The sequence below is a fragment of the Cetorhinus maximus genome, chromosome 36, assembly GCF_964194155.1.
Source record: "Cetorhinus maximus chromosome 36, sCetMax3.hap1.1, whole genome shotgun sequence".
NCBI lineage: Eukaryota > Metazoa > Chordata > Chondrichthyes > Lamniformes > Cetorhinidae > Cetorhinus > Cetorhinus maximus.
This window is the reverse complement of record NC_135914.1, coordinates 7,850,697-7,867,905: the sequence shown is the minus strand read 5'-3', so window position 1 is coordinate 7,867,905 and position 17,209 is coordinate 7,850,697. Positions and strand designations below refer to the sequence as shown.

At 49.6% G+C, this 17,209-nt stretch overlaps 1 protein-coding gene across 1 annotated transcript in view; it reads right to left on the bottom strand.

Annotated features, from left to right (window-relative positions):
- LOC144672210 (semaphorin-4B-like) overlaps window positions 1-9,651 on the bottom strand; it is a 51,965-nt gene extending 42,314 nt beyond the window's left edge. The window contains exons 1-2 of the mRNA XM_078534027.1: window positions 9,408-9,651; window positions 6,295-6,455 (exon numbers count right to left, since the gene is read on the bottom strand). Coding sequence (XP_078390153.1) covers window positions 6,295-6,455; window positions 9,408-9,513 — 267 coding nt within the window. The 5' untranslated portion in view covers window positions 9,514-9,651. The remainder of the gene's footprint in view (window positions 1-6,294; window positions 6,456-9,407) is intronic.
- Window positions 9,652-17,209: the final 7,558 nt, after the last annotated feature.

Sequence of the window (17,209 nt, the reverse complement as noted above, 5' to 3'; positions counted from 1 at the left end):
GAAAAGCGCCCCCCCCCCCCCCCGCCAGCCTTACGGCTGGTCTGGCAGGTAGAGACCTGCCCGTGAGCCCCTCCCTAAAAGTGCTGCGGTGCTGCCCACGAGGCCTGGCGCTGATGCCCGTGAGCACTGCCCGAAGCAAGGTGGGCAAACAAACCTCGAAGTCCCGAGAGAAGTGCAGCTCGCCAGGCGCACGTCGCTTATGTATAGTCGTGAAACACGTCGGCGTGTTTGCCCGCTGATGTGGGCGGACGATCCAGCGGGGGAGGGGGTGAGTCCGGTGGGGGAGGGGGTGAGTCCGGCGGGGGAGGGGGTGAGTCCGGCGGGGGGGAGGGGGTGATTCTGGTGAGCTGGCCTTATAATAACATGCAGATGTATTACAATGAGGTTCCGACCATCCAGCGGCGGGAAACGCGGCCTGCCATTGACAAGCGGCACGGGACAATCGCAAACTGGTCATGAAAGCGATTTTTGGCCTTCCTGCCCCATTGTCCGTTCACGCCCGCCATGACGCCCGACGCCAACAGCGACGGAAAATTCCGGCCAACGTGTCCCGGTTTTGACTTTTGAAAATCTGGTCACCCTAACTCCCGGGAATCGGGGCCCATCGCCTGTCCAAATCACCTCTTCTCCAGGATGGTTACGTTTCCTAAATTTCGTCTCAGCTTTGGAACCCTTGGTTTATATTCATTTAAAAAGCAATCGCTATATTAGGGGGCAGTCCTAACACACAAAAAAAGAACCCCCACCCCAAATTGGGACTCTGACAGGATCGGGTGCAACGCTGGTTTTATGTTCCCCGGCTGAATTTACCCTCTGCTAAAAGCAATGGTAATGTGCCTGTTTCCCCACAGGCGGTATTATAGGGTTGCCCTGGGGTTCCCGGGAATTAAAGATTAATTTTCTGGACACTGGTGCCAGTGACCCAGGAGAAAAATTGGTGCCTAAAAAAAAAAGTATACTCTTTTTTTTCATTGACCACTTTCGTTTGTTCATTCTGAAAATATTGGAGATGGGGAGAAAGGCTGGTCAGCCAAACCAAGTGCTGGGATGCAAGTGCTGAAAATCTCAGGAGTACGGCCAGCTAGAGTTGGCAACCCTAGCAGGTTAGGGTTAAAGTTGCTCAAGTGGGTGGAGGGGGTGGATGGGAACCTGAGCAGGGAGACAGAGGAGGAGGGAAACAAGGATAGAAACGAAAGACTGAAAAGTAAGAAGCAAAAGCGGAAGGCAGAAAAAACAAGGGCGGGAAACAAATGGGGTCATGGTGCAAAATAAAGCTAAGATGACTAACGTGGTTAAAAAGACAAGTCTAAAGACAATGCATGGAGCATTCGCAATAAGGTAGATGAATTAACAGCGCAAATAGATATAAACGGTTATGATATTGTTGCAATTACGGAGGCGTGGCTGCAGGGTGACTAAGGATGGGAACTGAACATCCAGGGGTATTCAGTAGTTAGGAAGGACAGACAGATAGGGAAAGGAGGTGGGGTAGCGCCGTTAGTAAAGGAGGGAATCAATGCAATAGTGAGGAAGGATATTGGCTCGAAAAATCATGATGTGGGAATCATGTTTGGGTGGAGATAAGAAACACCAAGGGGCAAAAAACATTGGTGGGCGTTGTCTGTAGGCCTTCAAACACTAACAGAGATGTAAGGGAAGGTATTAAACAGGAAATTAAAGATGCATGCAATAAGGGTACAGCTGTAATCATGGGTGACTTTAATCTACATATAGATTGGACAAACCAAACTAGTAATAATACTGTGGGGGAGGATTTCCTGGAGTGTGTACGTGATGGTTTTTTAGACCAATACTTTGAGGAACCAACTCGAGAGCAGGTTATCCTAGACTGGGTATTGTGCAATGAGAAAGGATTAACTAAAAATCTTGTTGTGCAGGGTCCCTTGGGGAAGAGCAACCATAAAATGATAGAATTGTTCATTAAGATGGAGAGTGAAGAAGTTGAATCTGAAACTAGGATCCTGAATCTAAATAAAGGGAACTACGAGGGTACGAGGCACGAATTGGCAGTGATGGATTGGGGAACATTACTCAAAGGGTTGAGGGTGGATAGGCAATGGCTAATATTTAAGGAACCTATGCATGAATTATAACAATTATTCATTCCTGTCTGGCGCAAAAATAAAACAGGGAAGGTGGCTCAACCATGGATTACAAAAGAAATTAGGGATAGTATTAGATCCAAAGAGGAGGCATATAAAATTGCCAGAAAAAGCAGCTTGCCTGAGGATTGGGAGTAGTTTAGAATTCAATAAACGTGGACAAAATAATTGATCAAGAAGGGGAAAATGGAGTAAATGTGAGTAAACTTTCTGGGAACATAAAAACTGACCGTAAAAGCTTCTATAAATATGTGAAGAGAAAAAGATTAGCAAGGACAAATGTTACAGTCAGACATGGGGGAAATTATAATGGAGAACAAAGAAATTGCAGAAGAATTGAATACATATTTTGGTTCTGCCTTCACAAAAAAGGACACAAATAATTTCCCAGAAATGTTAGGGAACCAAGGGTCTAGTGAGAGGGAGGATTTGAAGAAAATCAGTATTAGAGGTAGAGAAATGAATGGGGTTAAAGACTGAAAAGTCCCCATCACTTGATAATCTACATCCCAGAGTACTAAAGGAAGTTGCTCTGGAAATATTGGATGCATTGGTGGTCATCTTCCAAAATTCTATAGACTCTGGAGCAATTCCTACAGTTTGGAGGGTGGCAAATGTAATCCCAGTATTTAAAAAAGATGGGAGAGAAAACACAGAGAGAATTACAGGCCAGTTAGCCTAACATCAGTAGTGGGAAAAATGCTAGAGTCTATTATAAAAGATGTGGTAACAGAACACTTGGAAAGCTTTAGAGAGATTAGACAAAGGTTGCATGGGTTTATGAAAGGGAAATCATGGCTTACCAAATCTACTGGAGGTTTTTGAGGGTGTAACTAGTGGAATAGATAAGGGAGAACCAGTAGATGTGGTGTATTTGGATTTCAAGAAGGCTTTTGATAAGGTCCCACACAAGAGGCTAGTGGGCAAAATTAAAGCACATGGGATTGGGGGTAATATACTAGCATGGATTGAGAATTGGTTGACTGACCGGAAACAGAGTGTGGGAATAAATGGGTCTTTTTCCGGCTGGCAGGTGGTGACTAGTGGTGTACCGCAGGGATCAGTGCTTGGGCCCCAGCGATTCACTACATATATAAATGACTTGGATGAGGAAAACATGTGCAATATTTCCAAGTTTGCTGACGACGCAAAAGTGGATAAATGTGAAGTTATCCACTTCGGTGGGAAGAACAGAAAAGCAGAGTGTTATTTAAGATAAAAGCAAAAAAACTGCGGATGCTGGAAATCCAAAACAAAAATAAAAATACCTGGATAAACTCAGCAGGTCTTGCAGCATCTGCGGGGAGGAACACAGTTAACGTTTCAAGTCCGTATGACTCTTCAACAGAACTAAGTAAAAATAGAAAAGAGGTGAAATATAAGCTGGTTTAAGGAGGGGGGGTGGGACAGGTAGAGCTGGATGGAGGGTCAGTGATAGGTGGAGATAGCCAAAAGATGTCATAGACAAAAGCTCAAAGAGGTGTTGAAGGTGGTGATATTATCTAAGGAATGTGCTAATTAAGGGTAGAAAGCAGGACGAGCAAGGTACAGACAGCCCTAGTTGGGGTGGGGTGGGGGGAAAGGATCGAAATAGGCTAAAAGGTACAGATAAAACAATGGATGGAAATACATTTAAAAATAATGGAAATAGGTGGGAAAAGAAAAATCTATATAAATTATTGGGAAAAAAAAGAAAAAAAAGGGGGGGGGATCGGAAAGGGGGTGGGGATGGAGGAGAGAGTTCAAGATCTAAAATTGTTGAACTCAATATTCAGTCTGGAAGGCTGTAAAGTGCCTAGTCGGAAGATGAGGTGCTGTTCCTCCAGTTTGCGTTGAGCTTCACTGGAACAATGCAGCAAGCCAAGGACGGACATTTGGGCATGAGAGCAGGGTGGAGTGTTGAAATGGCAAGCGACAGGGAGGTCTGGGTCATGCTTGCGGACAGACCGAAGGTGTTCCGCAAAGCGGTCACCCAGTCTGCGTTTGGTCTCTCCAATGTAGAGGAAACCGCATTGGGAGCAGCGAATGCAGTAGACTAAATTGAGGGAAGTGCAAGTGAAATGCTGCTTCACTTGAAAGGAGTGTTTGGGCCCTTGGACAGTGAGGAGAGGGGAAGTAAAGGGGCAGATGTTGCACCTTCTGCGGTTGCATGGGAAGGTGCCGTGGGAGGGGGTTGAGGTGTAGGGGGTGATGGAGGAGTGGACCAGGGTGTCCCAGAGGGAACGATCCCTGCGGAATGCCGCCAGGGTGGGGTGAAGGGAAGATGTGTTTGGTGGTGGCATCATGCTGGAGTTGGCGGAAATGGCGGAGGATGATCCTTTGAATCCGGAGGCTGGTGGGGTGATAGGTGAGGACAAGGGGGAACCTATCATGTTTCTGGGAGGAGGGAGGAGAAGGCGTGAGGGCGGATGCGCGGGAGATGGGCCGGACACGGTTGAGGGCCCTGTCAACGACCGTGGGTGGAAAACCTCGGTTAAGGAAGAAGGAGGACATGTCAGAGGAACTGTTTTGGAAAGTGGCATCATCAGGACAGATGCGACGGAGGCGAAGGAACTGAGAGAATGGGATGGAGTCCTTACAGGAAGCGGGGTGTGAGGAGCTGTAGTCGAGGTAGCTGTGGGAGTCGGTAGGCTTGTATTGAATATTGGTGGACAGTCTATCACCAGAAATTAAGACAGAGAGGTCAAGGAAGGGAAGGGAAGTGTCAGAGATGGGCCATGTGAAAATGATGGAGGGGTGGAGATTGGAAGCAAAAACCTCCAGCCTTTACAGCCTTCCGGACTGAATATTGAGTTCAACAATTTTAGATCATGAACTCTCTCCTCCATCCCCACCCCCTTTCCGATCCCCCCTTTTTTTCCAATAATTTATATAGATTTTTCTTTTCCCACCTATTTCCATTATTTTTAAATGTATTTCCATCCATTGTTTTATCTCTACCTTTTAACCTATTTCGATCCCTTCCCTTCACCCCACCCCCACTAGGGCTATCTGTACCTTGCTCGTCCTGCTTTCTACCCTTAATTAGCACATTCCTTAGATAATATCACCACCTTCAACACCTATTTGTTCTTTTGTCTATGACATCTTTTGGCAATCTCCACCTATTACTGGCCCTCTATCCAGCTCTACCCCCTGCCCCTTAAACCAGCTTATATTTCAACTCTTTTCTATTTTTACTTAGTTCTGTTGAAGAGTCATACAGACTCAAAAGGTTAACTGTGTCCCTCTCCGCAGATGCTGCCAGACCTGCTGAGTTTTTCCAGAGTATTATTTAGATGGTGATATACTGGGAAATGTGGATGTACAAAGGGATCTGTGCGCCCTTGTACACCAGTCAATGAAAGTAAACAGGCAGGTGCAGCAGGCAGTTAGGAAGGCAAATGGTATGTTGGCCTTCATTGCAAGAGGAGTTGAATTCAGGAGTATGGATGTCTTACTGCAGTTATACAAGGTCTCGGTGAGACCACACCTGGAGTATTGTGTGTAGTTTTGGTCTCCCTGCCTAAGAAAGGATATACTTTTCATAGAGGGAGTGCAGAGGAGGTTCACTAGGCTGATACCGGGGATGGCAGGAGTGTCGTATGAGGAGAGATTGGTTCGACTGGGCCTGTATTCACTAGAGTTTAGAAGAATGAGAGGGGATCTGATTGAAACATATAAAATTCTAACAGGGCTAGACGGACTAGATGCAGGGAGGATGTTTCCCCTGGTTGGGGAGTCTAGAACCAGGGGTCACAGTCTCAGGATACGAGGTAGGCCATTTAAGACTGAGATGAGCAAAGGTTTCGTCACTCTGGGGGTGGTCAAACTGTGGAATTCTCTACCACAGAGGGCTGTTGAGGCCGGGTCACTGAGTATATTCAAGAAAGAAATTGATCATTTTTTTGGATATCAGGGGCATCAAGGGGTATGGGGAGAAAGCGGGAACATGGTGTTGAGATAGAGAATTAGCCATGATCATACTGAATGGCGGAGCAGACTGGAAGGGCCGAATGGCCTCCTCCGGCTCCTAGTTTCTACGTTTCTATGCAGTGGTTGTTAGTTATTGTGCTGTTGCTCTGGTCTGGGAGCACTTCAACCCCATGATCTCCTTGTGCGGCTCAAGAGTGCTAGCTGCTCACTGAGCCACGGCCTGACACGAGGAACTAGAACGAGGTGTGGCACTTGCCTCCTTGATCAACTCCATGTTCCCAGCAGTCGCCGTGTCGACAGAGAAGAGGATATCATGGGCACCCACGTAAAGCCTCCCCTCGTCCTCGCTGAGCAGCAGGGTGCTGTAATTCCAATAGCCTTCCTTTGAAAATCTTGTGAATGTCCGGCTGGGGTCACCTGAAGTGGAGAGAGAAAACACAGAGTCGGGGTCTGGTCGGGGGGGAACAGCGGCTGGCGGAGAAGCGTAAGGAAATAGGCCTCACGGGGCGGGGGGGTGGGGGGGAGGGTGGGGGAGCGGGCATCATTCCAAAGTGGCTTTGGCGGGAATGGGAATCAACCTTTGACCTTGGCGTCTTTCAAAATGGCCTCCTTCTCTCCCGTTGCCATGCTGCGCAGGCAAGCCATGACATAGAGAGGGAGGTGATGTGGATGAGAGTGGGTTGCCACACGAAACAGGAAAGGGAGTGGGATTTGGGGTGGGGAAGGAGATTCGGAGGTGGGGGGCACAGGGAGTCCTGACCCAAAGCTTAAAATGGGATCATTAATGACACCCATGCGGTGCAGGGAACACGAATAACCGACGGAGCTTTGATCCACAGTTAAGAACAGACTTCTGCTCTCGAGAATTAGTGAAAGGTTCCAGACTGCCCTGGTCAGAAAGCGCTCCAGCGCGTTCAAACCCGGATGGGTAACTGGGAAGAAGCATCCCTCACCGAACACAGGGCAGTTGGCTGTAGACTAGCATAGGGGGAGTGGCTCACACTTACTCCTGCGTTGCTACAGGTTGGAATCCTGTGCTGGGGCGGGGGTTGCAGACGGTCGAGGAGATATTGTTCAAAAACAACTTCAAACCTTTGGTTTTTTTTCCAACCTTCTCTTGCAACAGTGTCACCACAGACTTCCGTCACAGGCACAATCAATCACTTGACAATAGCTACGTGTCGGCAACGCAAACTCAATATCCAATTTCTGAAAGCCATGAAAACCGTTCGGAGAAATATTTTTTGAACTGTGCTATTATTGCGAGGTGTCCCAATTCTGAGGAACGGGATTTTATCGATTTCTAAACTCACTGTCCCCATCAAACACTCCCAGGACAGGTACAGCACGGGGTTAGATACAGAGTAAACTCCCTCTACACTGTCCCCATCAAACACTCCCAGGACAGGTACAGCACGGGGTTAGATACAGAGTAAAGCTCCCTCTACACTGTCCCCATCAAACACTCCCAGGACAGGTACAGAATGGGGTTAGATATAGAGTAAAGCTCCTTCTACACAGGGTGCCCATCAAACACTCCCAGGACAGGTACAGCACGGGGTTAGATACAGAGTAAAGCTCCCTCTACACTGTCCCATCAAACACTCCCAGGACAGGTACAGCAAGGGGTTAGATACAGAGTAAAGCTCCCTCTACACTGTCCCCATCAAACACTCCCAGGACGGATACAGCACGGGGTTAGATACTGAGTAAAGCTCCCTCTACACTGTCCCCATCAAACACTCCCAGGACGGACACAGCACGGGGTTAGATACAGAGTAAACTCCCTCTACACTGTCCCATCAAACACTCCCAAGACAGGTACAGCATGGGGTTAGATACAGAGTAAAGCTCCCTCTACACTGTCCCCATCAAACACTCCCAGGACAGGTACAGCACGGGGTTAGACACAGAGTAAAGCTCCGTCTACACTGTCCCCATCAAACACTCCCAGGACGGATAAAGCACGGGGTTACATACACAGAGTAAAGCTCCCTCTACACTGTCCCCATCAAACACTCCCAGGACAGGTACAGCACGGGGTTAGATACAGAGTAAAGCTCCCCCTACACTGACCCCATCAAACACTCCCAGGACAGGTACAGCACGGGGTTAGATACAGAGTAAAGCTCCCTCTACACTGTCCCCATCAAACACTCCCAGGACAGGTACAGCACGGGGTTACATACAGAGTAAACTCCCTCTACACTGTCCCCATCAAACACTCCCAGGACGGATAAAGCACGGGGTTAGATACAGAGTAAAGCTCCCTCTACACTGTCCCCATCAAATACTCCCAGGACAGGTACAGCACGGGGTTAGATACAGAGTAAAGCACCCTCTACACCGTCCCCATCAAACACCCCCAGCACAGGTACAGCACGGGGTTAGATACAGAGTAAAGCTCCCCCTACACTGACCCCATCAAACACTCCCAGGACAGGTACAGCACGGGGTTAGATACAGAGTAAAGCTCCCTCTACACTGTCCCCATCAAACACTCCCAGGACAAGTACAGCACGCGGTTAGATACAGAGTAAAGCCCCCTCTACACCATCCCCATCAAACACTCCCAGGACAGGTACAGCACGGGGTTAGATACAGAGTAAAGCTCCCTCTACACTGTCCCCATCAAACACTCCCAGGACAGGTACAGCATGGGGTTAGATACAGGGTAAAGCTCCCTCTACACTGTCCCCATCAAACACTCCCAGGACAGGTACAGCACAGGGTTACATACAGAGTAAAGCTCCCTCTACACTGTTTGATGGTGGGGTCTGAGGTGCCCTTAATCCCCTGAGCTGGTTGATTTACCAGCTTGGTTGAATGGGTTTAGTACTGAAACCGCAGAACCGGGTTTCTTGTCCTAGTTCTAAGTTTTTAACCCGTCTCAGCCCTCCTCTCCTGAAACTGCTGACACTTAGCGGGGCAGAGGGGGGGGTGGGGGTCTGCTGTGGGTGTGGTGCAAATCTACAGCCGAAGGCTTGCCCAGGTGCCCATTTCTCTTGTGTGAGCCTTGGCAGCATGTCTAGGCAGACTGTCCAACCACAGCGGGCATCAGAGTCCAGGCTGATCCTGTTCTCACCCAATGGTCACGCAGCTAGGGTCCCGCCAGTGTGCCACTGGGCAATGACCCGGAGCTGGAAAACCATCCACATTCTCACACGGGGACCGCTGAACAGGGATGGCAGCGCGGTGAGGGGCGGGTTCGCTTGGCAAAGGACAAACATGGCACTTCTCCTGGCGCGGCCCGAGAGCAACAGGTGCCAGGGGGGTGCGGAAGGGGGCTGAAAATGCAGCATGTGGGTGCAGGCGGGTACCGTTGCCAGCAACCCCGGGGGAGGGGAGCCGGGGCGAACCCATACTCACTGTGGAGGAAGGATATCCGTGGGGTCGCATCCTGGGTGGGGTCCAGCGGGCATGCCTTCTCCAGAACAGCCAGCAACAAAGTCAGTCCAGCCAGCCAGGAGTCCATGGCGATCCGGGGAAGCTGAAGGTCGCTCCTTCTGGCTGTTACTTTATCATTGATGGTTCAGCAATGTCTCTATCACAGCGACCGCAAGACCAGATGAAGCAACATCCTGTGTTCAGCTCTCTTACTCATTTGGAAAGAGCCCTGCAAAGAGGTTTTTTTTTAAACAATGCGTCTTATAAACCGAGACAAATCATTTCAACCGACAAGTCTCTCAGTTCCCCTCACTTTAGGATGTAGCCCTGCCGTCAGTTTAAAGGTGTTGATATTGATGAGGCCCAACGGGTAACTCAGTCCCACAGTCATTTTTCACATATAACACCACACATTGGAAACAAGTAAGATATACAGTGCCCAGTGTCGGGGGTTAGATAATGGGGGAAACTACCTCGACACTGTCTCCATCAAACACTCCCAGGACAGGTACAGCACGGGGTTAGATACAGAGTAAAGCTCCCTCTACACTGTCCCCATCAAACACTCCCAGGGACAGGTACAGCACGGGGTTAGATACAGAGTAAAGCTCCCTCTACACTGTCCCCATCAAACACTCCCAGGACAGGTACAGCACGGGGTTAGATACAGAGTAAAGCTTCCTCTACACTGTCCCCATCAAACACTCCCAGGACAGGTACAGCACGGGGTTAGATACAGAGTAAAGCTTCCTCTACACTGTCCCCATCAAACACTCCCAGGACAGGTACAGCACGGGGTTAGATACAGAGTAAAGCTCCCTCTACACTGTCCCCATCAAACACTCCCAGGACAGGTACAGCACGGGGTTAGATACAGAGTAAAGCTTCCTCTACACTGTCCCCATCAAACACTCCCAGGACAGGTACAGCACGGGGTTAGATACAGAGTAAAGCTTCCTCTACACTGTCCCCATCAAACACTCCCAGGACAGGTACAGCACGGGGTTAGATACAGAGTAAAGCTTCCTCTACACTGTCCCCATCAAACACTCCCAGGACAGGTACAGCACGGGGTTAGATACAGAGTAAAGCTCCCTCTACACCGTCCCCATCAAACACTCCCAGGACAGGTACAGCACGGGGTTAGATACAGAGTAAAGCTCCCTCTACACTGTCCCCATCAAACACTCCCAGGACAGGTACAGCACGGGGTTAGATACAGAGTAAAGCTCCCTCTACACTGTCCCCATCAAACACTCCCAGGACAGGTACAGCACGGGGTTAGATACAGAGTAAACTCCCTCTACACTGTCCCCATCAAACACTCCCAGGACAGGTACAGCACGGGGTTAGATACAGAGTAAACTCCCTCTACACTGTCCCCATCAAACACTCCCAGGACAGGTACAGCACGGGGTTAGATACAGAGTAAAGCTCCCTCTACACTGTCCCCATCAAACACTCCCAGGACAGGTACAGCACGGGGTTAGATACAGAGTAAAGCTCCCTCTACACTGTCTCCATCAAACACTCCCAGGACAGGCACAGCAGGAGGTTAGATAGAGAGAAAAGCTCCCTCTACATTGTCTCCATCAAACACTCCCACGACAGGTGCAGCATAAGGTGAAATACAGAGTAAAGCTCCATCTACACTGTCCGTATCAAACACTCCCAGGACCGGGACAGCACGGGGTTAGATACAGAGTAAAGCTCCCTCTACACTGTCTCCATCAAACACTCCCAGGACAGGTACATCATGGAGTTAGATACAGAGTAAAGCTCCCTCTCCACTGTCCCCATCAAACACTCCCAGGACAGGTACAACACGGGGTTAGATACAGATTAAAGCTTCATCTACACTGTCTCCATCAAACACTCCCAGGACAGGTACAACACGGGGGTTAGATACAGAGTAAAGCTCCCTCTACACTGTCCCCATCAAACACTCCCAGGTAGGTACAGCACGGGGTTAGATACAGAGTAGGCTCCCTCTACACTGTCCACATCAAACACCAGGACAGGTACAGCACTGGGTTAGATACAGAGTAAAGCTCCCTCTACAAAAACAGAATTACCTGGAAAAACTCAGCAGGTCTGGCAGCATCGGTGGAGAAGAAATCAGTCAACGTTTCGAGTCTTCATGACCCTTCGGCAGAACTGAAGCATAGTTAGGAGAAAGATGAAATATAAGCTGGTTTAAGGTGGGGGGGGCGGGGGGAGAGAGAGAAGTTGAGGGTGGGGTGATTGTGGAGATAAGCAAGCAGTGATAGGAGCAGATAATCAAAAGATGTTACAGACAAAAGGATCAAAGAGGTGTTGAAGGTGGTGATATTGTCTTAGTCTACTGCATTCGTTGCTCCCAATGCGGTCTCCTCTACATTGGAGAGACCAAACGCAAACTGGGCGACCGCTTTGCAGAACACCTGCGGTCTGTCCGCAAGAATGACCCAAACCTCCCTGTCGCTTGCCATTTTAACACTCCACCCTGCTCTCATGCCCACATGTCTGTCCTTGGCTTGCTGCATTGTTCCAGTGAAGCCCAACGCAAACTGGAGGAACAGCACCTCATCTTCTAACTAGGCACTTTACAGCCTTCCGGGCTGAATATTGAATTCAACAACTTTAGATCTTAAACTCCCCCTCCCCCCATCCCCACCCCGTTTCTCCCCCCTCCCTTTTTTTTTCCAATAATTTATATAGATTCTTCTTTTCCCACCTATTTCCATTATTTTTAAATCTAAAACTAAAACTTTGTTAATCTTTCCACCCCACCCCCACTAGAGCTGTACCTTGAGTGTCCTGTCTTCCATTCTTAATTAGCACCTTTCTTAGACAATATCACCACCTACAACACCTCTTTGATCCTTTTGTCTGTGACATCTTTTGATTATCTGCTCCTATTACTGCTTGCTTATCCCTACAACCACCCCACCCTCAACTTCTCTCTCCCCTCCCCCCACCTTAAACCAGCTTATATTTCATCTTTCTCCTAACTATGCTTCAGTTCTGCCGAAGGGTCATGAAGACTCAAAACGTTGACTGATTTCTTCTCCACCGATGCTGCCAGACCTGCTGAGTTTTTCCAGGTGATTCTGTTTTTGTCTCCCTCTATACTGTCCCCATCAAACACTCCCAGGAACACTCACTTTGCAACAGTGGAGTGAGGGGTCTGATGATGATCAGGAGCTTTGACCCCCCCACTCCCGGTCCTAACCCTTGGGGAATTGACAGTGCCCGAGGTCCAGGGCGAGGCTGACCAGGAGCAGGCAGCTTTGGTTTCATGGCCTCGTCGCGGCCCCAGTGGGGTGAGCACTTTGACGGCTTCTCAGCTGCTGAACCTCGCACCTGGCCTGTTCCTGTCCACCCAGTGGCTTAGTGCCTCACGTTGGCCATTTGTTTATTTTTAACACAGTCTGCCTTGCTGCACACACACACAGCTCGCCCCGTGCAGTAAGATCCCACTTTGCATTGCGTGTTTATGGTCTGACAGGAGCAGCCGGTACACTTATATTTCACGTTTCGTTTTTACACATCGACCGTGAAAATCACACTTCCTTTTTAATGTGCGTCGGTCAGGATGTGAAAGCTGCCTGCAGGCTGTCTGCTTTCTGTGGTGGGGCCCCCCGATCGCCCTCTCGTTTGGATGACTCTCCAGGGGGCCACACTCAGCGAATGCCAGGGGTCTCCAGGTAGGGATGGCCAACCCTCCAGGATTGGCCTGGAGTCTCCAGGATGTGAAGATCTCCAGGACCCTGCTGTGTGCAACCCTGGAGCGATATCATCGGTACTGGAAAAATTACTCCTGTTTTTTTTCTTTTTGTCATTTTCTTTGAACGTTTCTCTTTACCAGATATAAAAATATTAAAAACGGGACCAAAACGGCTGTTCGGCCGACAGTCGAGCATCATCCAATTGGGTGCTGAGTCTTTTTTGCTTTCCAATTGGCTTAGGAAGGCCGTGCGTCACCAGGTTGGATGTGTTGGCCAACGAATGGCTGGAGCATGAGGGGGCAAGTCGTGTGGTGAAACCTCCAGGGACACATTCATTCACAGTTGGCAACCCTAGTGCCAGGTCAAGTCTGCCCCTGGTCCCCGTGTGATTGGGACAGGTTTCCGCTGGTCCCCCCCCCCCACTCTGCATCCCTCCCCCCTCAGTGCCTCGCGCCAGGGGGTTTGTAGAGGCCCCCGTGTGGCTCCAGCCAGGGCACAGTAACGCCACAGAGCTAAAAAAAAAAGAAATCCCAGCCCCCACACCCACATTTTCACTGTGACTCACACCTAGTGCACGTACTTGCAACCCTGTCCCCCCACCATAGCGCTGAGGGAGAGGAGGAAGGCAACAGCTGCCTGCTTGTTATTGGCTAAGTTTCGTGTCTGAGCGAGAGAGAGAGGGGTGGGGGGGGTTGAAGGGGAGAGAGACAAGAAGGAAAGAGAGTAAAGGTCTCCGGTCGTTCAACCCATTGGCTGGAGTGATGCCAATAAGAAATGGCTGGGACTTTCCTGGAATCCCAGTGGCCAAAGAAAGCCTTCCAGGCGATTACCAAACAATATTTAACCTCGCCACCATTGGGTGGCATTTTCCAGTCCTGCCCACTGCAGGAACCTTGGCAGGTAGGGCAGAACATTTGATGGACCAGCAACAGGCGTGTTGACCTTAGGCAGGAACTTCAAGGTGGGTGGGAGCGGAAAGTCCTGCCCATTGAGTGAGTTGAGCCAGTTTGCTCCACGTTACCTCCCCTCCACTCACCACCCACCCCCCCTCAACAAACCAGGAAGGAAAGTCCCTGTGGCACTGGCTTGGAGACGTAGCCTCCCTATCCCACCATGGAGGAGAGTGGGGAACCCGGGCAGCGAGCAGACTACAGCTCCCGGGAGGTTGAGGAGAGCGGCGATGTGACTTGGCGAGTGAAATGCCAGAAATTGAAGTACCAAGATGGGAGTCGTGGCTGGATATGGCTGTGACAGAACGGGTAAGCCTTTCAGCTGAGACTGAGGTTTCCCTGTTGCTGATGTTTCCAGTGTCTCTCCCCACTTCTCCCTGCATGGACAGCAGTAAGAGGAGGTGAGGCAGAATTTGTATTTATGTATCTCTGTCCACAGCCAACACGCAGACCAAGGACCCCCTCACGCCACTCCACTGGGTTCCATGACGCCAGTTCCACTGGCATCTCCCGGTATATGGCCAGCCCCAATACCAAGCCATGCAGAATAGGGGTGGCTACTCTGTGCTGAGTCAGCTGATTCCATGGGGGCCTATGTGGAGGCTACGGAGGACTGGGTTTTGCGATGGTGCACATTCCCACAGGGGAATACCTGCTTCCACTCACTGGCAACACCAGGACAATGAAAATGAACCCCCATGAGTTGGTGTGGAGGTGTGGGGGTTTAGAAGGACAGCATTGTTGATAAAAGTGATTTCAAGTGTTGACGGTTTAGTGGCTACTTGACTGTAAGGTGCAGGGGGGTCAGTGAGAGCACTGAGCTGAAATGGCCATTTCGGAAACAGGAACTGAGTGCTCGCCCACTAAGCACGTGTGGTTCATCTGGTGTCACACGTACTGAGGGGCTCAGGGGTACAGTGCAGCTGAGCTCAGCAACACTGTGAAGCCAAACTTGTACAACGCTGAAGAGTCAGTGGTTAGGATCTGGAACGCAATGCCTGATAGTGTGGTGGAGGCAGGTCCAATAGCAGCTTTCAAAAGGGAATCGGATAATTATCTGAAGAGAGAAACTGTGCAAGGCTACGGAGCAAAGGCGGGAGGGAGAGCAGGAACAGCTGAGTCGTTCTTGAGGAGAGCAGGCATGGACATGATGGCTGAATGGACTCCTTCTGTGCTGTAGCTATGCTAAATTTTGTCTGCCCAAATCACATGCCCCTTTTCACAATGAGGACAACAATGAGCTCAGGGCTACCACAGGGCTGCAGTTGCACGTCTCAAGAGTCAGGTGGTCTGTGGTCAACATTGCTTATTTGACACAGGGTTTTTATTTTTGGGTGACTCAAACTGATTGGCAAACTTCTAATGAATGATATGATACAATTGGGCACTTGAGGTTACTGTGTGCCTCTTCAAGAGTGACAGAGAGGTGTCAGCTGTGGCTCAGTTCATAGCACCCTCGCCTTTGAATCAGAGGGTTGTGGGTTCATGTCCCACTCCCGGAAACCAAGAACTGTGATTGTACTCGAAAGAGTTACAATCTGTGACTGTTGATAACTCGAAAGAGTTTCAAGAGTGACAGTGAGCACAAACAAACTATTCACTCATGAAGGGCATCACAGCTGAACCCAATGTACACATTCACACACAAATACACTCACACCCACATTTTTCTCACACAAACACACACACACATTTCACACCCGCAAGCATACAGAATCACCAACAAACACACACAAACACATTCATTCTCACTCACTCACACCCACATTCACACATACACACGCACACACACAAACGCCTACAAACACGCACACACAATCACCGACAAACGCACACAGACAAACACTCCACACACACACAAATGCTCACACAAACACACTCACACTCACTCACCCAAACTCACCCACACAATTTCTCACTGTCAAGAAGATATAATAATTCTCATAATGTTATTGGAATTTATTCTAAAATAAAGCAATAGTGGGATATGTCTATATGTGTGTGTGTGTGTGTGTGAGAGTGTGTGTGTGTGTGTGTGTGTGTGTGTGTGTGTGTGTGTGTGCGATTTAATTGAACTAGAGGTGGCAAGTGCTTTGATCTAAGAAGAGAGGTTAGGTTTGAAATTTTAATTAGGTAAACATGGGGAAGTTTAGGAACATAGGTGTAAAGGGAACACTTGTGTTTTCAAATAAACCAGACTAGATTGTTTATAAAAGAGGGAGTGAAATGTGTCAGACACTCAGTCACAAACATGCTCACTCACAGTCACACACTCACACAGCTGCACACATAAAAACTCAATCACAGTCTCACATGCACACTTTCACATGCACTCACACACAAACTGACACACACACACACACACACACACACACACACGCTTGTACACTCACATAATGGTCAAGAGGTCGGAATTGGACGTTCGCCGAGACCTTGGAGGGATGCAGGGGATGGGGGGGTTTACAGAGATAGGGAGGTGCAAAGGGCCTGTAGGAGGTTACAGAGATAGGGAGGGGTGTAGGGGCTGGAGGAGGTTACAGAGATAGGGAGAGGTGTAGGGGCTGGAGGAGGCTACAGAGATAGGGAGGGGTGTAGGGGCTGGAGGAGGTTACAGAGATAGGGAGGGGTGTAGGGGCTGGAGGAGGTTACAGAGATAGGGAGAGGTGTAGGGGCTGGAGGAGGCTACAGAGATAGGGAGGGGTGTAGAGGCTGGAGGAGGGTACAGAGATAGGGAGAGGTGTAAGGGCTGGAGGAGGTTACGGAGATAGGGAGGAGTGTAGGGGCTGGAGGAGGGTACAGAGATAGGGAGGAGTGTAGGGGCTGGAGGAGGTTACACGGATGGGGAGGGGTGTAGGGGCTGGAGGAGGTTCCAGAGATAGGGAGGGGGTGTAGGGGCTGGAGGAGGTTACAGAGATAGGGAGGGGTGTAGGGGCTGGAGGAGGCTACAGAGATTGGGAGGATTTTAGTGGCTGGAGGAGGTTACAGAGATAGGGAGGGGTGTAGGGGCTGGAGGGGGTTACAGAGATAGGGAGGAGTGTTGGGCTGGAGAAGGTTACAGATATAGGGAGGGGTGTAGGGGCTGGAGGAGTTTGCGGAGATAAGGAGGGGTGTAGGGACTGGAAGG